General features: G+C 28.8%; 1 protein-coding gene and 1 long non-coding RNA gene across 2 annotated transcripts; one reads left to right on the forward strand and one right to left on the reverse strand.

The window, feature by feature from the left end:
* The first annotated feature begins 911 nt into the window (after positions 1 to 911).
* Positions 912 to 7,791, forward strand: LOC136082434 (uncharacterized). The gene is made up of 3 exons (XR_010639688.1): positions 912 to 6,397; positions 6,491 to 6,792; positions 6,982 to 7,791. It is a non-coding gene; the product is annotated as an uncharacterized LOC136082434 (long non-coding RNA).
* Positions 7,792 to 14,686: 6,895 nt separating this feature from the next.
* LOC136082719 (GTP-binding protein Di-Ras2-like) lies at positions 14,687 to 20,813 on the reverse strand. The gene is made up of 2 exons (XM_065802140.1): positions 20,607 to 20,813; positions 14,687 to 14,974 (listed from the first exon to the last, which is right to left on the reverse strand). Exons 1-2 carry the CDS (start codon positions 20,811 to 20,813, stop codon positions 14,687 to 14,689), a joined length of 495 nt encoding a protein of 164 aa, XP_065658212.1.
* Positions 20,814 to 20,877: the final 64 nt, after the last annotated feature.

The raw sequence follows: 20,877 nt of genomic DNA on the forward strand, positions 1-20,877 counted from the left end.
TAATAACTCAACCCGGTTTTTATTGTCGTTAAAATTAAATTATAATTAAATTAAGTTCAATGTTTTTATAAATATATTTTATATATATCTTATTTATTTTTTAAAAATTAACTTAAGATTTTGCTTTTTAAATGTACATGCACCGACTGAAAAATAGGAATTGGCGCAATTGAATGTACATACATCGAGTGACAAATAAAGATCGGCACAACTAAATGCACATACATCGACTGACATATAGGGATTGGCGCGATTAAACGTACATGATTTGGGACAGGGTTAGAATTTGGGCCAGAGATAAATCAGAAAATGATGCGCTCAGCTTTTTTTAACAGATTTGCTTTACGTTGTTGATAGAAACCAGGCTTTTTTGAATTTTTCTTTGAAAAGCATTTTAACTATAACCAAGTATGAAAAAAATGGCGAATATTAGCGTTTTTTAGTGTAATTTTTAAACTTCAACAGCAAAATAGAGCACTTTCTGTTAATTTTCAGACCAATATTTATATACGATTATTGATCAGCATGAAATTTTCTATCATAATCAGCAATAAAAAATAGGGAAGGGGGGGGGGGAGGGGTACAAGAACCATGTCTTGTGTGTACATGGTCTTTGTAACTCGGATACAAAAATGCTTACAGCGGTCACTGCACTTCTTTAGCTATCTTTGAAAGGATGTTTCCAGACAATAAGTGCAACAGGCTAGTCTCTATATAAACAAAACGATTCAACAAACTATATCAGAAACCTTGCTGAACAGAAAAGTTTATTTGTTAACCTGGTACTTTTTATTGCGCTAATCAAATCATGTTAGAAGTTTTAATTGGTTAGTATTGTATAAATAATGTTCCCCTTGGGAACATGTATAAATGTCTTGGAGCATCTTTTTTTCTAGCAGTCAACTGTCAAACAACAACAACATGGAGCTCAACGGAGAGATATTCTAAAAGTCCACAATATAAACTTAGAAAAAAAATTTAAAGCAGTCCACAAATCGATATTGCGGTATATAAAGAAAGAGTTGAGATCAATCAGCTAAGTGAATTTGTTATTTGATAATGAGAATTTTTGTTTTAAGATGTACATTAAGATTTATTGGAATTGAATTGTGACTTTTGGATCGTTTGTCGGTCGTTAACTGCAAGTTATTGTTCCTTATTATAGTTGTTTATGTGATAATTGCATTTTATTGTTGTTTTAAAATATTTATTTCATGATTATCAATTAAGAAATTTTTTTAAGATACTAAAGGAATTTAGTTAAGAATATAATAGAAAATTATTAAAGATATTATTAAGAAAATTATTTAAGATATTAAGAAAATTATTTAAGATATTATTAAGAAAATTATTTAAGATATCATTAAGAAATAAGGTTCATAAGATTCATTTATTAAGTATAATTGAACACAAAGTTATTTAAGTTAATATATAAAGTCGAGGTCAAAGGTAATATTATTATTTATTATTATTTTTGCTACGAGGGTTCAATTTGACTGGACATTTTGTTTATACGAGGTTTTATTGATTCATTTATCGAGGTCTCAATTTGAAAAGGCCATACAGTTGTATTTAAAGCCATATACCATTTATATATATAATTTATTTCTCTTCTTAATCTTATTATGTCTAATCTTGCTAATAAACGTAGAGGACCAACGGTGGCCGTCAATTCAGTCAGGCGAGTTTTCGAGCAAGCTAACAATCTTATAGATGGTGGTTTGCACGGAGATTGATTGAATGAGTTGACGAGTCTGAAAAATACAGCCATTGATAAGTATTTGAAAATTACACAGTTTGATTGCGATATATCATCTTCGATTGAGGTGGATGAGGAGTTAGAACAAGAAGAAATTACGAGTATAGAGTTTACCATTTTTATAAGCGATCTATTTTAAGTATAGAAGATTTTATTAATAAAAATAATGTAGATAATATAAGTTCGAATAAATTTATTAGCAAGACAGTTAAGCTTCCCGCACTTAAATTAGAAATCTTTGACGGTAAACAAGAAAATTGGCAAAATTTTTATGAAAATTTTGATTGCGCTTTAAATAAGAACTTGGAATTATCTGATATTCAAAAAAATGACATGTCTTAGAAATTTAATAAAAGTTTAGGCTTTATCTGCCATTAGAGGGTTAACCTTATCTAACAAAAATTATATAGTTGCTTTAAATGTATTTAAAAATAGATTTTCCAATAAGCTATTACTTATTTCCATTCATGTAAAAAAGTTATTAATGCTCGAAAAAATTAAGGATGTTTGAAATATAAAAGAAATATAAGCTTGATATAATAGAAATAAAAATTTGGAGTTTAGAAAATTTATCAGCCCAAAAGATATTGGACGTCCTTAGACGTGCAGTGGACGTCTAAGGATGTCTTGGACATCTTTAGGCGTCTGGGACTGTCTACTGGGAGTAGATGAAATTATGTATGGATCAATTTTAATCCTTATTTTATTGAAAAAAGTTCCAGAAGAATTAAGTTTAATTATAAATCGAAAATTAAACTAAAGTCACGCTTGGAATATAAATAACGTTTTGAAAATATTAAAGAATGAAATAAGTGCTAGAAAAAATACACGTAGTAATTATGAAAGTTTTAGAATTACAATAACAGCAAACACCCAATACGCTAATGGGACAGATAACCGCATTAGTAAAATTTAACCAAAATAATAGACAAAATAATTTCCGCATACAAAATTTTTCTTCAGCCTCACCATATATCTATTTGCGATAGTTTTAAAAAGAATAATAAATTTGTTAATAAATCAAGAACAGGGCACTTGACAGCTTTTGCTGATGTTTCTTCTAAAATTAATCAACGCGTTTTACTCCAGACAGCCTGTATAAAAGTCAAAAATAATTATTTTGCATTCAATTATTGTCATCTTCTCATTGATAACTGTTCCCAATTGAGTTACATTATGCCTTCATTATGTAAAAATTAAATTTAAAAACGACAGTTTCTAAAGAAATTAACATAAACGTATTTGGAAATAGCAATGCAAGTGAAATTTTAGATAAAGTGTATGTTAAAAGTAATGACGGAACTTATATTGAAATATTATGTTTTGTAAAATAAATTTGTTCTCTGTTGAATGGAAAATATTTAGAAACTGCGTGTAATAATTATAAACATTTAAAGTACCTAAAATTAAAAGATAATATATATCATAGAGATAATGAACATTTATAAGTCGATCATTTGATAGATGCGGATTACTATTGGTCAATAATTGAATAATTTGAAGGCCCAATAAAATCTAAGGTAGGATACGTAGTCAGTGTTCCAAATACAGTTAAGAATAATAATAAAGTAGATTTTTATGTTCTATCCTCGCATGAGTTAAAAGTAGAAACAGAATTATATAACGTTGAAATGTTTTTAAAAGATAGGTTTTCAATAATTTGGAATAAGAGAGAAGATAATATTAACGACAATTTAGTTGTCGAAAATTTTCGTAATAGCATTGTATTTGCAAATAATAAGTATACTGTAGAACTAACTTTTAAGGAGAATCATCCTTTGTTATTCGATAATTATAATTTATGTTTAAAAAGATTTAAATCATTAAAGAAAAAGTTCATGAACGATGTAAAGTTGTTTGATGCAAGTTAAGTGTTAAACGACCAAAGGTCGGATTTGTTCATTAGTTACCTCATAGACCAGTCATTAGAGAAGATAAAATTACAACTAAAATGCGTTTTGTATTTGATGCGAGTGCAACAAATTCAGGCCCCATGCAAAATGATTGTTTACATTCAGGTCCTTCTTTGATAACTCTATTAAGTGGATTTTCATTACGTTTTCGTGTAAACAAGACAGCACTTATTGCAGATATTGAAAAAGCTTTTTTGATTATTTCGATAGCTAAAAAATATCGTGATTTCATACAATTTTTATGGTATGAAAATATTAATTATTTGGACAAAAAAATCTCATAAATTAGTAACGTATAGATTATGTCGAGTTTTATTTAGAGTCACTTCTTCTTTTTTTCTTTAAGCAACTTTAATTTGCCACGCAGAGTGTTATTTAAGTTTGATCCTATATTTGTAAGTCAATTACTAAGTTCTCTTCATGTTAATGATTTGAGTTTTTGCTCTGATTCTGTATTTTAATTTTATGAAAGATGTCGTTCCCGGCTAGGTGAAGATGGATTTACTTTACGAAAGTTTGAATCTAATTCAGTGGATTTAGATAAGTTAACTAATGGAACGGATTTTCAGGGTAATAATAATACAAAATATTAGGTTTAGCATGGAACAAACAATTAGATTTATTTATTTTTTCGTTTTCTGAATTATTTAAGAGTGCCGTCTCTTTTCCAACAAAATAAGACGTTACTTACAGCAAGTTTTTTCGATCCTTTGGGACAATTAAACCCAGTAATTGCGCGTTTTAAGATTTTATTTCAACTAATTTATTGATCTAATATAGGATGGGACTGTGAAATGAATAAAGATTTATTAAAAGTATGGCAAGATCTCTATAAGGATCTAGGTTCTGTACAGATATTTGTACCCAGATGTTACTTTCTGTACCTAGGTGTAACTTTGTTTCAAAATCTAGTTCTTGTTGCACGCGGTTGACGGTTTTTAGCGATGTTAATTTAAAAACCTTTGGTTGTTGTATATATTTAAGATGTTTTTTAAATGAGAATGAACAGTGTTCTTCTCTTGTTACTTCAAAATCTAGAATAGCTTTGCTAAGTAAATGTACAATACCTCGTTTAGATTTGAAAAGTTGTTTGCTGCTTGCAGATCTTATGTTAAGTGTAGTTATGGAACTTTCATCTAGTATTCTTATTTCTAAAGTAAAGTTATTTTCAGATTCTTATATTTGCTTACATTGGATAAAAAATTTTAATAAAATTTATGAAGCATTTATTCAAAACCGTTTTAAAAAAATTAGAGGTTTATTTGATTTTTACTATTGGGATTACGTCGAAACTGATCGTAATCCTGGTGATATTATATCTGGCGGAGCTAGTATTGAAAATTTGATTAATAATCAGTTATGGTTTAATGAACACAAACTTCTTTTTACTCTAGAGATTTGGCCTTCCTTTGACCAAGCTAATTTAATTGACTCTCCAGAGGAAACAAAACTGTTACTAACAACTAATGAATTATTCATAAACTTAAAATTTATTAACATAAAACTATTAATAATTTATTAACATATAACTTAAAATTTATTAATATAACTTCTTTTAATTCTCGTTTAATTCAAATAATTCTTATATTCTAAAATTCGTATCTTGCTTAAAGAAACGCAAGTACGAAATGACAATTTTTTACTTTTTTCTTTTGAGTTAAAAAATGCCAAAATGATTTGGATTAAATTTATCCACAAAATATATTTAGTTTTAAGAATTATAAACAACTAAAAAATAATTTAGGATTTTTCTTTGATAGCGGAGGAATAATAATGTGTGGGGGTCAATTGGGAATGCTTCTATAAGTAACAGTGTTAAATTTTCAATATTTCTTCCGAAAGAAAGTCGTTTCACTGAATTAATTACTTTACATTGTCATAGAAATGTTAAGGACGATGTCGTAAAAGAAAAACTAAACCAATTAGGAATATAACTTTGGATTCCAAAAGTTAGAAGTTTAATTCAAAAGTTAATTAAGAAACATTTTTTGTGTCGTAGGTACGAAGGAAAACCTTATAGTTTTCCTAAAGCCCCTCCGTTACCTTTAAGTACAGAAAACGATGATTATATTTTTAAGTACACAGAAATTGATTACTGTGAACCATTATTTGTGAAAAATATACATTCTGAAGGAGAAATATTAAAGTGTTGGATTTTGTTTGCTTCTTTATTACACGTTTTATACATTTAGATTTAGTTCCTAATTGTTCAGCTTTGGCGTGTGTTCGAGGGTTGCGAAAGCTCATCAGCAAATTTGGTGCACCCTACGAAATTGTAAGCAATAATGAATCATGTTTTACAGCTGATGAAATGCAAACATTCGCATCTTTAAAAGGACTTTAATGGCACTTCAATGCTGCAGCTGCTCCATGGTGGGGAGGATTCTTTGAACGCATGGTGTGTTCTGTCAAGAGAATTCTCAGAAAAATATTAAAAACTAATTTGATTAACTTACAAAAAAGTACTCACAATTCTGGCAGAAATTGAAGTTGTTACGAATAAGCGACTATTAATGTTTTTGTATGAAGAACCGGGTAACAAACCGTTATCTCCGAATCATCTCGTCTTTGGCAAATTGACTTGGAAAAGAATCGACTTGGAAGCATCATTAAAAAATGCAATTATAAAAATATAGACATAAAAAAGCGCGTTGTATACAAAATCTCTATCTTTTGTCACTACTGTTGGTAGCGGGAATGTTGCGGTACTTAAATCATGTTAAAGGTTTGTATTGGTTTCTTTTGTATAAACAATTAATGTTCCCCTTCGGAATTTGTATAAATGTCTTGATTATGGGAGCATCTTTTTTTCTTGCAGTGAACTGTCAAACAAAAACAACACTTTTGAAGTTAATTGCAAACAAGTTAAATGAGCAATTAATATTTATATGCAGAAGTTATAAGCCTTCTTCTACTTAACATTGATGGCGGGAGTGTTGCACTAACTATGTGTGTTAGACGCATGTTAGACGTTTTGGTTGGTTAGTATTGTATAAACAATTAATGTTTCCCTTGGGAATATGTATAAATGTCTTGGCTATTGGAGCATCTTTCTCTTGCAGTCAACTATCAAATAACAACAGACTTGAGCACTTCATTTACTACTAACTGTGATCTACGGTATCTTTGTTGTGTTTAACTATATTGTATATTAATATTTATAATAGATAATTGAACTCGTTTTGCAACTCCATTCTTAAGTAAAACAACAAGATGGCAAAACACATACATTTCTATTTTATTTTTTATCATTATTACAAGCTTGTAAATCATTTTCAAAAACTTTCATGTAGCTCTTATTTTATTTAGGTTTATATTAACACTGATTACGTTGAACAAGTTTCCATGGTAGTATATGCTCTGAAGCATTCATAAATTGCTTTTTCATGGGCATTAGATTACGAATAAAGATATTCATAAAGTTTGGGAGCTTTTCTTACGCGAAGTGCCATTGGAAATCAAAAAATTGTGATGTAATGAATAGAGTGCTAGGTTTGTTGGATCCTAGGTTTTTTTCCTTGAAAAATGGTAAGAGCAATCTTTAGAATTCTTAAAAAACTTTTACGAAACTTTTTTTTTTTTATAAAAAAGAATAAGTTTAAGTATTTGCATTTGTCCGTAGAAAAATGTTTTCTTTGTTAAATGTATTGGGTTAACATTTCATTACTTTAATGAACTAGTACATTTAAAACAAAAAAAAACTAGCTTCAAGATAAGTTTAGCAAGGTGTAAACAGTATTTATTCTTGGGAACGATAAAAAACTTCCTGTTGTTATACATTTCCGGTGATCCCAGGAACCGTCTACACAAAAAAATCAACATTAGACTTTTGGTGAAATCAGATAAACTTGGTGATTTAATTAAGTAAGTCACAACACTTGTTAACAATAAAAAGCCCACTGTTGTGATGCAATTCAGGTGTTCCCAGAATAATAGAAACAAAGCAAAATAATAACACTATTGGATTCGCGATAATTAGTTTTGTTGTGTTTGTTATTCAAATTATGTTTTATCGTTTCTTTTTCTTAATGAAGTAGGAATTAGTTTTCATTTAATGAAATCTTTTACAAATATTTCGAAGAATACTGTAAAAAGTAGCCACGATGGAGCAACAATAGTTTTTTCTGAAACAAAATGGTTTGTTTCAGAAAGAGTTATTAATATTATTATTTATTCTTATTATTAAAAAATTATTATAAACTTTATATTGTTTATTGAGATGTGAACTTTAAAAAATTAGTAAAAAAAAAAAGTCCTTTAGTTTTACATCATTTGTTATCACTTGAGTACTTAACTTCTACTACTTTTCAGACAAGTATTTTCATTTTCTTTTTACTAAAAATGACATTGGATAAAAAATGTCTTTCAAAATTTTGACCCAATTTTTTCAGGAAGTGAGTATTTTAACAACAAAATAAAAGTTTTATTTTGTTGATAAGAAAATAAAAGCATTTACTTTCATTTTCTATGGAATGGTTTATTATAGTGTAAAGGGAGCGTTTTTAATGAATAAATACTTTATCTGTTTGTTGTTAATATGAAGCTGTTAAGGTTAAGATTTAGGGGGTTCTAGGGTTATGTGCAAGGGGTATTGTGGAGGTCGGGATTATTTGGTTAGGAAAGGGCAGAGTTTAATTGTTAAAGTGTTAATGTTGTGTTAACCGTCCTCAGTATATTTTATTATACAATATAACTCAATGAGTATTCTATTAATATGAAATGGTTAGCACTCTTTTATTCATTACGTTTAAAATACAACTAATACTCTCTTACTTTTTTTTTATCAATTACTCCTTTTTTTGCTCTTCTTTTTTTATTATTTATTGTTATTTTTCTTCTGTTTAATTCTTTACTTCTTGTGATTATTAAAAGTTCCTTCTTTTTCTCTTTCGTTCACTTATAAAAGCTCTTGCTTATTCAAACATTTTTCAATCACAAATATTCGCTCTTTTTAAAATTCTTCTTAAAAACTCTATTTTACTTCTCTTTAAAACTCCGTCTTCCTCTCTTTCTGTCCTTTTCTTTCGTCAAACTTTATTCTTTTTAAGCTTTGTATAGCTTTTGGTTGTTTTCGGTTGCCATTCATCCTATTCATTGTTTATTTATATGGCAGGTTGATGAGCCTTCCTGTTTAAGTCGTTTTCTAGTTGTTTTTAACTTTTCTTATTTCCGTTTTATCATTTGCTTACGTGACAGGTTGATAAATCGTCGTGTGTAAGTCTTCTCCCGGTCATTGATTTTAACTTTTCTTATCGCTTTATTATTTATTTATAAGGCAGGTTGAGTAAATCTCCGTTTGTTCGTTTTTTCTCAGTTGTTTTTGATTCTTCCTCCTCATAATAGTATACTTAGTTGACAGCTAAATCATGTAAGCTGAAGTTTTTTTGCCATATTCTTTTTAACATATTTTTTGAAGATAGCGATGATCTTGTCCGTAAGTAAGACAAACTTATTTTTAACTTAAATATAAATTCAAAACTAAACAGTTTTGGTTTCTTTTAAAAAATTGTTCCTATTCTGTAAAATAGCCAAATTATAGATTAATTTGAGTAAATTTGAAAAGGTGTACTTTTTTATGGATGCAAATTCCGAACTTAACTTTATTTACACTACTCAAAATTACACTACTCAAAAAGGTTATTTGGAAATTTGTACACAAAAATGTACACAGAAATTTGTGCTGGTGTTCACAAAGATGAGATGCTTTGAGGTATAAAAAGACATTTTTGAACTCCGAATCAGCAATGCTGGAAGAATGATATTTTTGGTTTCTATTCTCTCTCCTTAGTCGTCCTATATAAAAGACAAAAATATATTAAAATTGAAAGGTTGTGTTTTCAGTTAAATAATGAGTAATTTAACTGTAAACCAAATTTTCAGAAAAATATTCGAAAAATGGCAATTGCTAAAAAAACAACAATATTCTAAAAAAACTTTTTAAATTCAAAATGTTAGTACAATTAATTATTAAAAAATTAAATCAGATAAGTTGTCTTTGTTTGGAATATAAAAACTGAAAAAATTTACAACTGACTTTTAGCAGTTTCTACGAAGCTTTTCTAAAATATAATCTACTCGCTGATGATAAATTTTTTAAATTTATAATAATTGAATAGTAGAGAGAAATGATATTTTTAAAATATTACCACATAATTTACTTATATGTTGAAATCATAGATAGAAGATAAATAAGAAGTTTCTACAAAAAAAGAAAATGATTACAAAACTGATAATTTACAAATATATAATCATAGAAAATATTTAAATTCCTGGTCATAAAACAGATAGTTTTTTAATTCCTGGTTTACTTTCTGATTATAGGCAGATAAATTAAACGAAACTATGCAGTGCATTTATATACTAAATCTTCTTTATCTAACTTCTTTCAAATAGTTTCTAAAATCGAAATTTTAACGGCATCATTTTCATCAATATCTTGAGATTTTGTGAGAATACCCATGGCATCCAATATTTTTATCCTTACTGGCAGTAGAGGGAAAGGCAACACATTTTGCCCCTATATCTGTCTTAAACTTTTTTATAAACTCTTCAATCTCATACAAGTCTTCACCTAGCACTTTATCAAATTCTTTAAACAAAGCAACCTTTTTAGACTTTTCTTGTTTATGAAACTCAGTGGTGTTAGGTAATTTTTTAAGATGACAGTCATCTCACTTAGCCAAAATGTTTTTTTGTTTTTTGTCTTTTCAGAGAATATTTTCCTATAAATTTGAGGCTTGATCTTCTTCTGAAACTTTTAGCTGGAAATTGAGTTTGGCAACTGCATTTTCTAAGTTATTAACTTTAATATCAGCTTGCTCTTTATCTTCCTTTCTCAATTTCATTCGCTTGTTCAGATATTTTTTTTGACATTTTAACTTGCAACTCCTCTGCTTTTTCTTTGTAATTAACCAACTCGTCATGCAGATCATGCATAGTCTTCTTAATTTCATTGGTTTCACTTTCTAAATGTTTATTGACTATGTAAGATTATATATGACTTGCAGCAGTTTTACAAAAACACTTTTTAATTTTGAAGTACAATCTATTATTAATGGAGCGCAATCTTGTACCCTTTTATTCATGCTATCAATTACATCTTTTAGATCTTCCACAGATTTTATGGATTTTGCTTTTTCTAATTCTTCATTGAAAAAACTTACTAACTTGTTTCCATAAAATTTTAATCATGTTCAGATTTTTAATGCATGATTCACAATCTTTTTTATTCTTACCAATCGTCAATTGAAAATTTATTGAAAAAACATTTGATGGATCAATTGAAAAACATGGATCTACTGATTGTTGAAGTGAAGAACTTGGGGGTTTGTTTCAAAATAATCTTCAAATTTTCATCTTATTATTCTAAAAAGTTAAAAAACAAAAACAATTATTAAAATTTTTAATTGAAGATTGCTACTCCTTTAACACATTTTTTATTTACTTACTTAACTCTTTTTTTTTTTTTAAGAAAAAAAGTTTAGTTTTTTTTTATTCAAAAGGTAAATGTTAGAGTTCTTTTTTATCCCTTCTTTAAATATCATTATATTTGCTTTCATTATATTTGTTTAACAAAAAGTACCATAATCTGCGGATAATTTGTACCATATTTCCATCAAAATATCATACATCATATCATACTTCGATAAAAATATCAAACTAACACAATTTTTCTCAGCTTTTAAGGAGGATAAAAAAAGTAAAAAATATTTACTGTTAACCAAGTTACACAACAAAAAAACAGCAAAACTCTTTATTAAAAAATGCCCCTATTTGCTTTTTTGTAAGCTATACAATATATTTTGTATAGATTTAAATAGATCATCACGAGGATTAACGATATCCATGCGTTAAATGAATTTGAAAGTCTATTAAAAGATTTGTATTATATTGTATTGATGATGGGGTTTGTGTGTTAGGATTGTGTGTGCGCAAAGCTGGGAGCAAACTGATGTGGTCCAAAAGAAACCGAGCTGATGCTATTTTGCAAAAGTAAACCAGAGGAGTGGTGTTTTCAATTTTTGGACAGTTGGTAGGTCATTTACCAGTCTATGATTGGTTACGAAGATTTGAAGTCTTTTAAAGAGAAGAGTCGATAGTTTGACAAAGAGTTAGGACAATGAGGTTCGTGATGAGAATGTGAAGTGTGTACTTCAAGAGATTTATGATGAGGTGGAAAGTTTCAAGCCTGCTTGTGGTGATTGAACTGTGATTGGTGATGAGCGAAAAGCAGTGTTAATGCAAGTTCTTTAGCGATTGGTGCTCTTATTTAAATTGGGGAAACTACTACAACATGGCAGAATTAGACTTTATGAAATGAGGAAAATATTGAAGCTAAAAGTAGACCCTAAAAAATCAACGTGCCTTTGCGACGGAGTGTTCGGAAACAGCACATGCCCTCAAAATACCTCGATTACTGTTTGTATGATCGGTGAGGATCAAGGAAGAGTGTAGTTTCGTTGCAAAAATTGAAAGAACGTTACAGAATTAATAATTTTGATAGTTGCTACAAAAATAATTGTAAATATGTGCTAGTTGTAAATATGTATTTTTTTGTAAATATGTCTTGCTTTTTACGACGTTTTTGAGGAATATTGTCCAGTATAAAAGAAGGAGAAAATTTGAAAAGATTTTGTATGAAGAGAATATTGTTATCATCTCATCGATGTGTTGCGAGAATATTGAATACTTAACCTCTACGTTGAAAAACGTTTTTTTTTCCTGTAACAATGGGTTGGTGTACTTAGGTTGTTGTACAACACAAAAATTTTAGTTACTCATTTTCTTTTTATAAAAAATGTAATATGATAAACTTCTCTTTCAAAGTTTTAATCTATTGTTTTCAAAAAGTATCTACGTCATCATTTTTCTTTTGTTGTTAGGCAAAAATAACATTTACTTTTATTTTTTATAGAATGGTTTTTTATAGTATCCATGGTTGACCGCTAAATTATCTTAGTTTAATTTTGGCTTTTTAGTATAATTTTTTAAGATATTTTTTAAAGATATCGAATACTATTATACCAAATACTATTTTTTAATATACCGGATAATACCTTTTAAATATACCGAATACCACTTTTAAAAGATATTGATATTTTTTACGCTCTTACATCTCGTCGTAATTAAGTCGAACACTTATTTTTACTTTCTGATTGTAAATATAAAACATAAGAGTTTTTATTATTTTAAAAAAATTGTTTCTTTTCTGTAAAACTCTCAAATTGCAGGTATATATCGAAGTAAGAATGTTCTGATTTGTTTATGCCTCATCAGTATATTCTGCATTTAACAATATTATAACTCCAATAATTTGTTTGCGATTACTGATCTTGTATTTAGGACTCAAAGTGAGTGCAATAATTAGAAACAATTTAAAAGTTTATACTTTGCACTTTTAAGGGGACTGTTCTTCAAAAGACCTTTCAACTTCATTACTAATTTTTATTTATGCGAATATTCTTTTATCTGTTTCTCACCAATTTAAAATGAGGTTTTTGTTATAAATCCTCTGCAAGAAATTTTCGATCTAGCTGACTCCACAACAATTACTTGGGTTTTAAATCCTGCGATTGTTCAGTCTATACAATTAAGTGTTCTCGTTCGTTCTTTATCGCATAACTGTTTTCTGTAAAAAATTTACGGACTGCTTCGAGTCTTCTTTAAATACAAATCTCGTCATGTTAATCCCTGATGCCAATCTTTTCTTCACCAAAATATTTTTATTTCTATCTATATAAATTTTTGTAGAAAATAAAACATGCAGCAATAAAAAATGACTTGTAGCAACAACAAAAAAACATGTAGCGCTACTGTTATATTTAACTTTTGAGTAAATTCCGAAAGGTGTGTTTTGTCATGGATGGAAATTCGGAATCTATATTTAACTATGCTACTCAGGTAATGATGATGATGATGATGATGATGATGATGATGATGATGATGATGATGATGATGATGATGATGATGATGATGATGATGATGATGATGATGATGATGATGATGATGATGATGATGATGATGATGATGATGATGATGATGATGATGATGATGATGATGATGATGATGATGATGATGATGATGAAATCAAATTTATTGCATTATTTTCAGCAAAGATAAGATATTTTTATATAATATGATTTAATAGTCCGATTGTATACAATATAAAGAAGAATCGAATGCTTAATGACAGTATTAGAAAACTTCTAAATATAGAGTTTTACAATATAGCCTCTTAAAAAAATATTAAGATTTATTTCCTTTATATGCAAAGTATTAAGTTTTGCATCTCCAATACATACAAAGTATTTGTACTTTTATGTACACCTCTAATTTACCTTTGTCATCTTTCATACGTCAAAAGAGCTTTTAATAACTGTCAAATTTTTTAATTTCATTGAAATTTATTTATTGTTTTGTGCAAGCACTAACAACTGTACTAATGGAATCTCAAGAGACTCTCATTAAAGTTATGCTATTCTTTTTTTTTTTTTTTTTTTTGCAAGTTTTTTTTAAATATTTTTGAATATGAGAGACTAAAAAAGGGATGAAAAAAAACCGTTTCTATAAATTAGTCTTGAAAATTTAAAAATTTAAAACAAAAACTTTTCAAGATTTTTTTCACATTCATAGCTGCGAGCTGCACTATTAAAACCATTATTCAGAATCATTAGATTTTCTATGTCTTTTGTCGGGGCTTATAATTTATAAACTTGGCTAAAGAGGCGCATAGGCTGGATATACGAGATCTAGAGCGGTTTTTGTTTATAAGTTCCATTTTAAGAGCCTCGTTTTTCTCTTTATATATTAAACGCATAAAGTCATAACATATTAGTTTAATATTTGATTAAGCTTTGCAGATGCCTCGACAAATTCGCATCTACTTCCCATTGCATTTATTAAAATATATGCATAATCATTGGGAACGACGCGCGAGTTAGTGTCTGATTTATATCCAACCAATATTATTGGGACATTTGGAGATTTTTTAGAATCCACAAATATGTTGTATAATTTATTTGACTTCTTCCAAAGATTTTTGACAATCAACTGAGTAAACAAGAATGAAACCATGACAATTTTCAATAGCGAGTCTTCTCATGGTCGGGAACTGGTGACTTCCTGCTTTATCAGAAATTGTTACATCACAAGTTGCGTCATTGTAATCAAGAACTTGTCTGTAATCATCTTCAACTGTTTCGCAATGCTGCTCGTCAAATTTGTTAAATAGAAACCTCTTGATCAAAGAGGTTTTACCTACCCCTCCGTAGTCAAACGCAGCAATTTGCAAATTTCCTATTAACTTTTAAATTAGAAAATGACTTATCAGATAAAAAGTTTTTTTAGAATAAATAATTAAAGTTGTCGAAACTAACAAATTAACGCCAACGCTTTTTGTATTTACGCACAGTTACTAAGCTCCTATCGAGGTATTTTTGTCAACTTAGTAACCCAGCACGTGACAAAGTCAAAAGTCAGTCAGTTTGTCCAGTCAACATCATTAATTCAAGCTGACTTGCCCTAAATAGACGTTGAAATCTTACACAAAACTAATATGTTCGAAATCTCATTTACAGAGTTCAAATTTACTTAACAATAAGAAAAGAATCTTCAAAAAGCAGTTACCTCTTCCACTTCGAATGGCTTCTACTTGAAAGGTTGAGAAGAACGCGTTTTTCAAAAAGCTTACAAACACAAGAACTGTGTAAACATTTGAGTTAGCAGACGTTTTAAATTTTATTATTTTAGCCAAAAGCATCTTATTCTTTTCTCGTTCATTTTAATTAACGTCCTATAATAAAAGCTGAAAACAAACTCAGCGAAAGAAATCCTTAACTCCATTAAATGCATATTAGAACGAATAGATTTTACAAAATTATCAAAACATTTAATTCTAAAATTGTAAATAATTGTAGTTTTGCTTCTTTTCGTTTTAGTAACTTTAGTCGAGCAATAATTTTTGCTCTGATAGGCGAGATAAAAGTCTCATGAATGTTTTGCGCATTAATTAAAAAAAAAAAAGAATTTCAACACACAATAAAATTAGGGTTTCTTTTCACGTTTATCGTAATGCACCATGATGTGAACGTCTCACTAGTTTACCACTTTTCTATTAGTTTATTTCATGATAATGAACTATCAAAGACGGCAGCAATTCCAGGTAAATGGGTTATCAAGGAACTTAATTGAAAATATTTATGTTTAAATCTCCTTCTAAAAAGCCGAAATTGATAAAAAAAAAACATTTGCAATTTGAACCATGATAAATATCGATCCTTCAAGAAAACCATTCTTTTTCTGGGAAAAGTTTAGGATCAATTTAAAGCAAGTTTAAAAATGGTTTTTGAGGAATATATTTAATTGACTGAGAGCTCATTATTCACATAACTTTACAATTTATATCAAATTTATATTAAATTTTAATAATATATTTGCGGCCGTGGCGCAGTGGTTAGAGCGCTTGCTTTGCAAGCAGGAGATCCAGGTTCGAAACGAGCAGCGGACATATTTTCGCGTCGAGGTAAGGAAGGAGGCGTGAACTTCCTGGTTAAATGAACTTCCGCGATGCTCTGTGACAAGACCGTTAGGTCTTTTTGGGGCACTTAAATAACAAATATATATATATATGTATATATATATATATATATATATATACAGAATTGGACAAAACATTTGCAACCAACATCGAACAATGCTAAAGAGTGTTCCTAATTTTACATGTCTTAAAAACAAAACGAACTATACTACCACAGCAAACACAGCACACAGGCAGAATTCCGTTGACAAGTGCCATTTTGCAGCAGACAAAACAAGTGCAACTTTTTTGTTTTTTTTCATTTTCTAAAGTCTGGTCCGTGTCAACGTCACGGAAGTTTTTTAATAACTAAAGGAAGTATCCAGAAGTTTCCAGAAGCATGCAGAAGCTTCCAGAAGTTTCCAGAAGAAGCATCTGGAAGCATCCAGTAACATCCAGAAATATCCAGAAACATTCAGAAGCATCCAGACGCATCCAGAAGCTTTCAGAAGCATCGAAAAGAAACATTTAGAATCTTCCAGAACAGGTTCACACAGGTTTATTTTACTATATAAGAGACATGTAAATCAACATGTAATTCAGTCAGTATATGGAATTCAATCAGTCAGTATTACCAAGTTTATCGAAGTGAGTTTTATCAAAGTGTTTTATCGAAGAACATTTTTACAAGAAGTGAAATACAAAATGTATTTCATTACATCAATACAGCCCACATCCAACCAAGACGCTGTGTTCCACAGAGCATTATTGTATCATCACAAGGTAAATGTAACACGGTAAGCCTTGAGAAGCGTGACTATTTATTTTATTATTTTTATGACTTCAAGTGCAAAAAGGGCTCCCGACAGTCTTGTATTGGAACTAAGAAAGAAAATTATTGGCGATTACGTAAGTGGAATGTCACAAAAAAGTATTTGTGATAAATATCGCGTGAAAAAATGGACCGTATTAAGACTATGTTCCTAATATCGTTCTACGGGGAAGTTGGTAGCAGATAACAAAGGTGGAAGACCGCGTTCCACCACTTCTAGAGAGGATTCTATGATCGTCAGATCCGTCAAGAAGGATCCCTGGATATCATCAGTCGAGATACAAAAGCAATTAGAGCTGCCTGTATCGGACCGAACAATCAGACGACGTGCTGTTAAAGCCGGATTGTTTTCTCGACGCCCTGCAAAGAAACCGCTGATTTCACTGAAAATCAGAAGAAAAAACTCCTGTTTGCTACATCTCATATTGACTGAAATGTGCAGAAATGGCGAACTGTCCTGTTCAGTGATGTATCGAAGTTCAACATCATTGGGAGCGATGGCATTTGCCGTGTACGTCGACCGGCCGGAAAACGCCTCGATTTACGTTACTGCCATAAGATCGTGAAGCATGGTGGAGGCAATGTAATGGTCTGGTGGTGTTTTTCTGCTAACGGTCTAGGTCCAATACATCGAAACGATGGAATAATGGACCGTTTCATGTATAAAAATATCCTGAAAGATGTTTTGTTACCTCATGCTGATCGGAATATGCCAATAAAATGGGTTTTTCAGCAAGACAACTTTTTTAATACTTTTGATTAATTTATTAATTTTCGTGTACAAATAATGAACTTTGTGATGAATAAAACTTGAAGAACTTTGTCTCTAAACAGTTACATAGTTATTCTCTAAATTCAAAAAACGCAGCACTTTTATATAAAGAAACTAAATTAGCATTATTTGGTTGCACTCGTTTTGTCCGATACTATATATATATATATATATATATATATATATATATATATATATATATATATATTTGTGTGTGTGTGTGTGTGTGTGTGTGTGTGTGTGTGTGTGTGTGTGTGTGTGTGTGTGTGTGTGTGTGTGTGTGTGTGTGTGTGTGTGTGTGGTGTGTGTGTGTGTGTGTGTGTGTGTGTGTGTGTGTGTGTGTGTTTGTTGATGTCTTATTATCGTATTTATTAGAATGGCAAACCATCTGTTTAAGCAGACAACAACGATGTTTTTTGTTTTTTGTTTGCGTAAAAGTACCGACATCTTTATACAGGATGCAATGAGCAAGATTTTATTTTTGGTGTAAAAAGATAAAGTCTCAAAACAAAAGATAAATTTGTTGTTTGGAATTTTTTTTTTTTGTTGTTGTTGTTGTTGTTGTTGTTTTTTGCCCACCAGTTTTTAATAATGAACTAGCATTGTTTTGTGAAAGGATTTAGGAAGCCTCTGTATAATGTTAAAAAGCTTTCACAAAGTCAATCATAGATTTCCCAAAATAAATTGGAGTATATTGTATCAGAAGAAATAGCTTGCACCCCACTCGGTATCTTTTAAAAAAATTGGAGACTATTGCGATAGAAGGAACAGTTCATACCCCACTCAATGTCTTAAAAAAGCTAACTTCTTTAACGTTCTTCGATAGAATTGCCTATACTTCCTTATAATGTAAAATATTAACAACTTAACACTGAATTATTTTCTTGTCCTGCCATTCTGTTGAAAACAATTGGATATAACTGTTATAATTGCTACCTTGCAATTACTAGGGTCAGGCTTGACAGGTTGTGAGAGAAAACCAGCTTTAAATGGAGGAAAAAGATAAGTTAATTATTCCAATGAAAACCTTATTCTCTTTCTGTAGAAGTTCGAGAAATAACATTTTCATATATGCGAGTTAAAACATCCCCAGCCGGCATCTCTACGTTGTTTCAACGTTGATATTTGTTTGAAGTGTTATTTCAACGTTGTTCAACTATGTCACAACGTTAAGTTTTAAACGTTGTTTATTTAACGTTGTTTCAACGTTAAATCAACGTTGACAAAAAAACTTAATTGTAAAAAAATTGTACGTTGAAAGAAGTAGTTGAAATAATATTTTAGTATAATGTGCAACACAGAGGTGTTTATGTGTGAAATTTTGAATTTTGGAAAACGTTTTATTTAGTATTCATATTTCTACTTGTTCTTACGATAAAAGAAATTAATGGCTTATTTAAGAAACTGGCGAAAATGCACTCTAATGTTCTAGCTCTGGCAGAACCATCTTTTTGTAGCGAAGGAGAGAAACTCGAGAAAAATAATGACAATTCAAAATTTACATACCGGTTTTTACATCCATTTAAAACAATCATGACATTTATTTAAAACATTGTGCCAATCAATTAAAACAATCGCGATTTTCAAATAAAACATTAAACGCATGCGCAATCTCAACATTCTATATTATTCCAAAAAAGGTTTTATTTTAATATATATTTTATTTTTTTTATTCAATTTTTTAAAATTATAAAAAAAAAATTTTTATTTAAAATAAAATGTTTATTTCCCAATTACTGTCGAGGTATGTCATCTGACCTAAGATTAAATTTATATGCATACACACAAATATATATATATTATATATTGTATATATATATATTTATATATATATATATATATATATATATATATATATATATATATATATTATATACTGTGTATATATATATATATTATATACTGTGTATATATATATATATATATATATATATATATATATATATATATATATATATATATATATATATATAATATATGTTATATATTGTGTATATATATATTATATATTGTATATATATATATATATATATATATATATATATATATATATATATATATATATATATATATATATATATATATATATATATATATATATATATATGTTTGTTAAATTTAATTAAAACGGCTGCGTATAAACATTTTGTTTTAAATATATTTCGATGTAATTATATATTTATTTACACAATATTTCGCTGACCTTTTGCGGTCAGCATCATCAGGTGTAATATTATCGAAATATTGTGTAAATAAATATATAATTACATCGAAATATATTTAAAACAAAATGTTTATACGCAGCCGTTTTAATCAAATTTAACAAATATAAATATCGTATAACAAGAATATGATTTTAAAAGATATATATATATATATTTAAATATATATATATATATATATATATATATATATATATATATATATATATATATATATATATATATATATATATATATATGTATATATATATATATATATATATATATATATATATATATATATATATATATATATATATATATATTTTAACCATGAGCGAGACTAGGTTTTTTTAAACCGAGGCAAGACCGAGACGAGAAGTTAGTACTTCTCGTGAGACCGAGAACGAGACGAGACGAGAAGTTTAACAATTTTTGAAAATAAATTTATTAAAATCCAAGTAGATAAAAAAAAAATGTAAACATGGTTTTGACAAATAGACACAAATGACATTTGTCAAATGTAAACAACTTTTTCAAATATTAATTCAGAATTTTTTTGCCAAACTTTTCCAACAAGACAATGTTTTCTCTGATTAAGATAATTTGTTCTACTTTTTCTGGGTGTAAATTGTGTCTGGATGATCGGACGACATTTCCACCTGAGCTAAACACTCTCTTTGATTTAGTTGAACTTGCTGGAATAGCTAAAAAAATTTTAGCTAATGAAGAGAATTCTGGCAATGTATTTGAATGCAATTTCCACCAATCAAGAATCGGAAAGTCTTTTTTGGCATCAGGGAGATATTCATACTGGCACATTTCGCTCAAAATAGGATTCAGTTCAGATGTTGGTTCTTGTGTTTCAAGTCTGACGTTTAACTTG

Source organism: Hydra vulgaris, chromosome 07 (genome assembly GCF_038396675.1).
Source record: "Hydra vulgaris chromosome 07, alternate assembly HydraT2T_AEP".
Lineage (NCBI taxonomy): Eukaryota > Metazoa > Cnidaria > Hydrozoa > Anthoathecata > Hydridae > Hydra > Hydra vulgaris.

What these genes read in the sequence shown, in the direction of transcription:
- LOC136082719 (XM_065802140.1), bottom strand. Translation starts at nt 20,813, where the DNA reads ATGTGCCAGTATGAATATCTCCCTGATGCCAAAAAAGACTTTCCGATT. An exon ending in ACAATTTACACCCAGAAAAA is followed by an intron (nt 14,975 to 20,606) that starts GTAGAACAAATT and finishes CTAATTTAAAAG; the next exon opens with TTAATAGGAAATTTGCAAAT.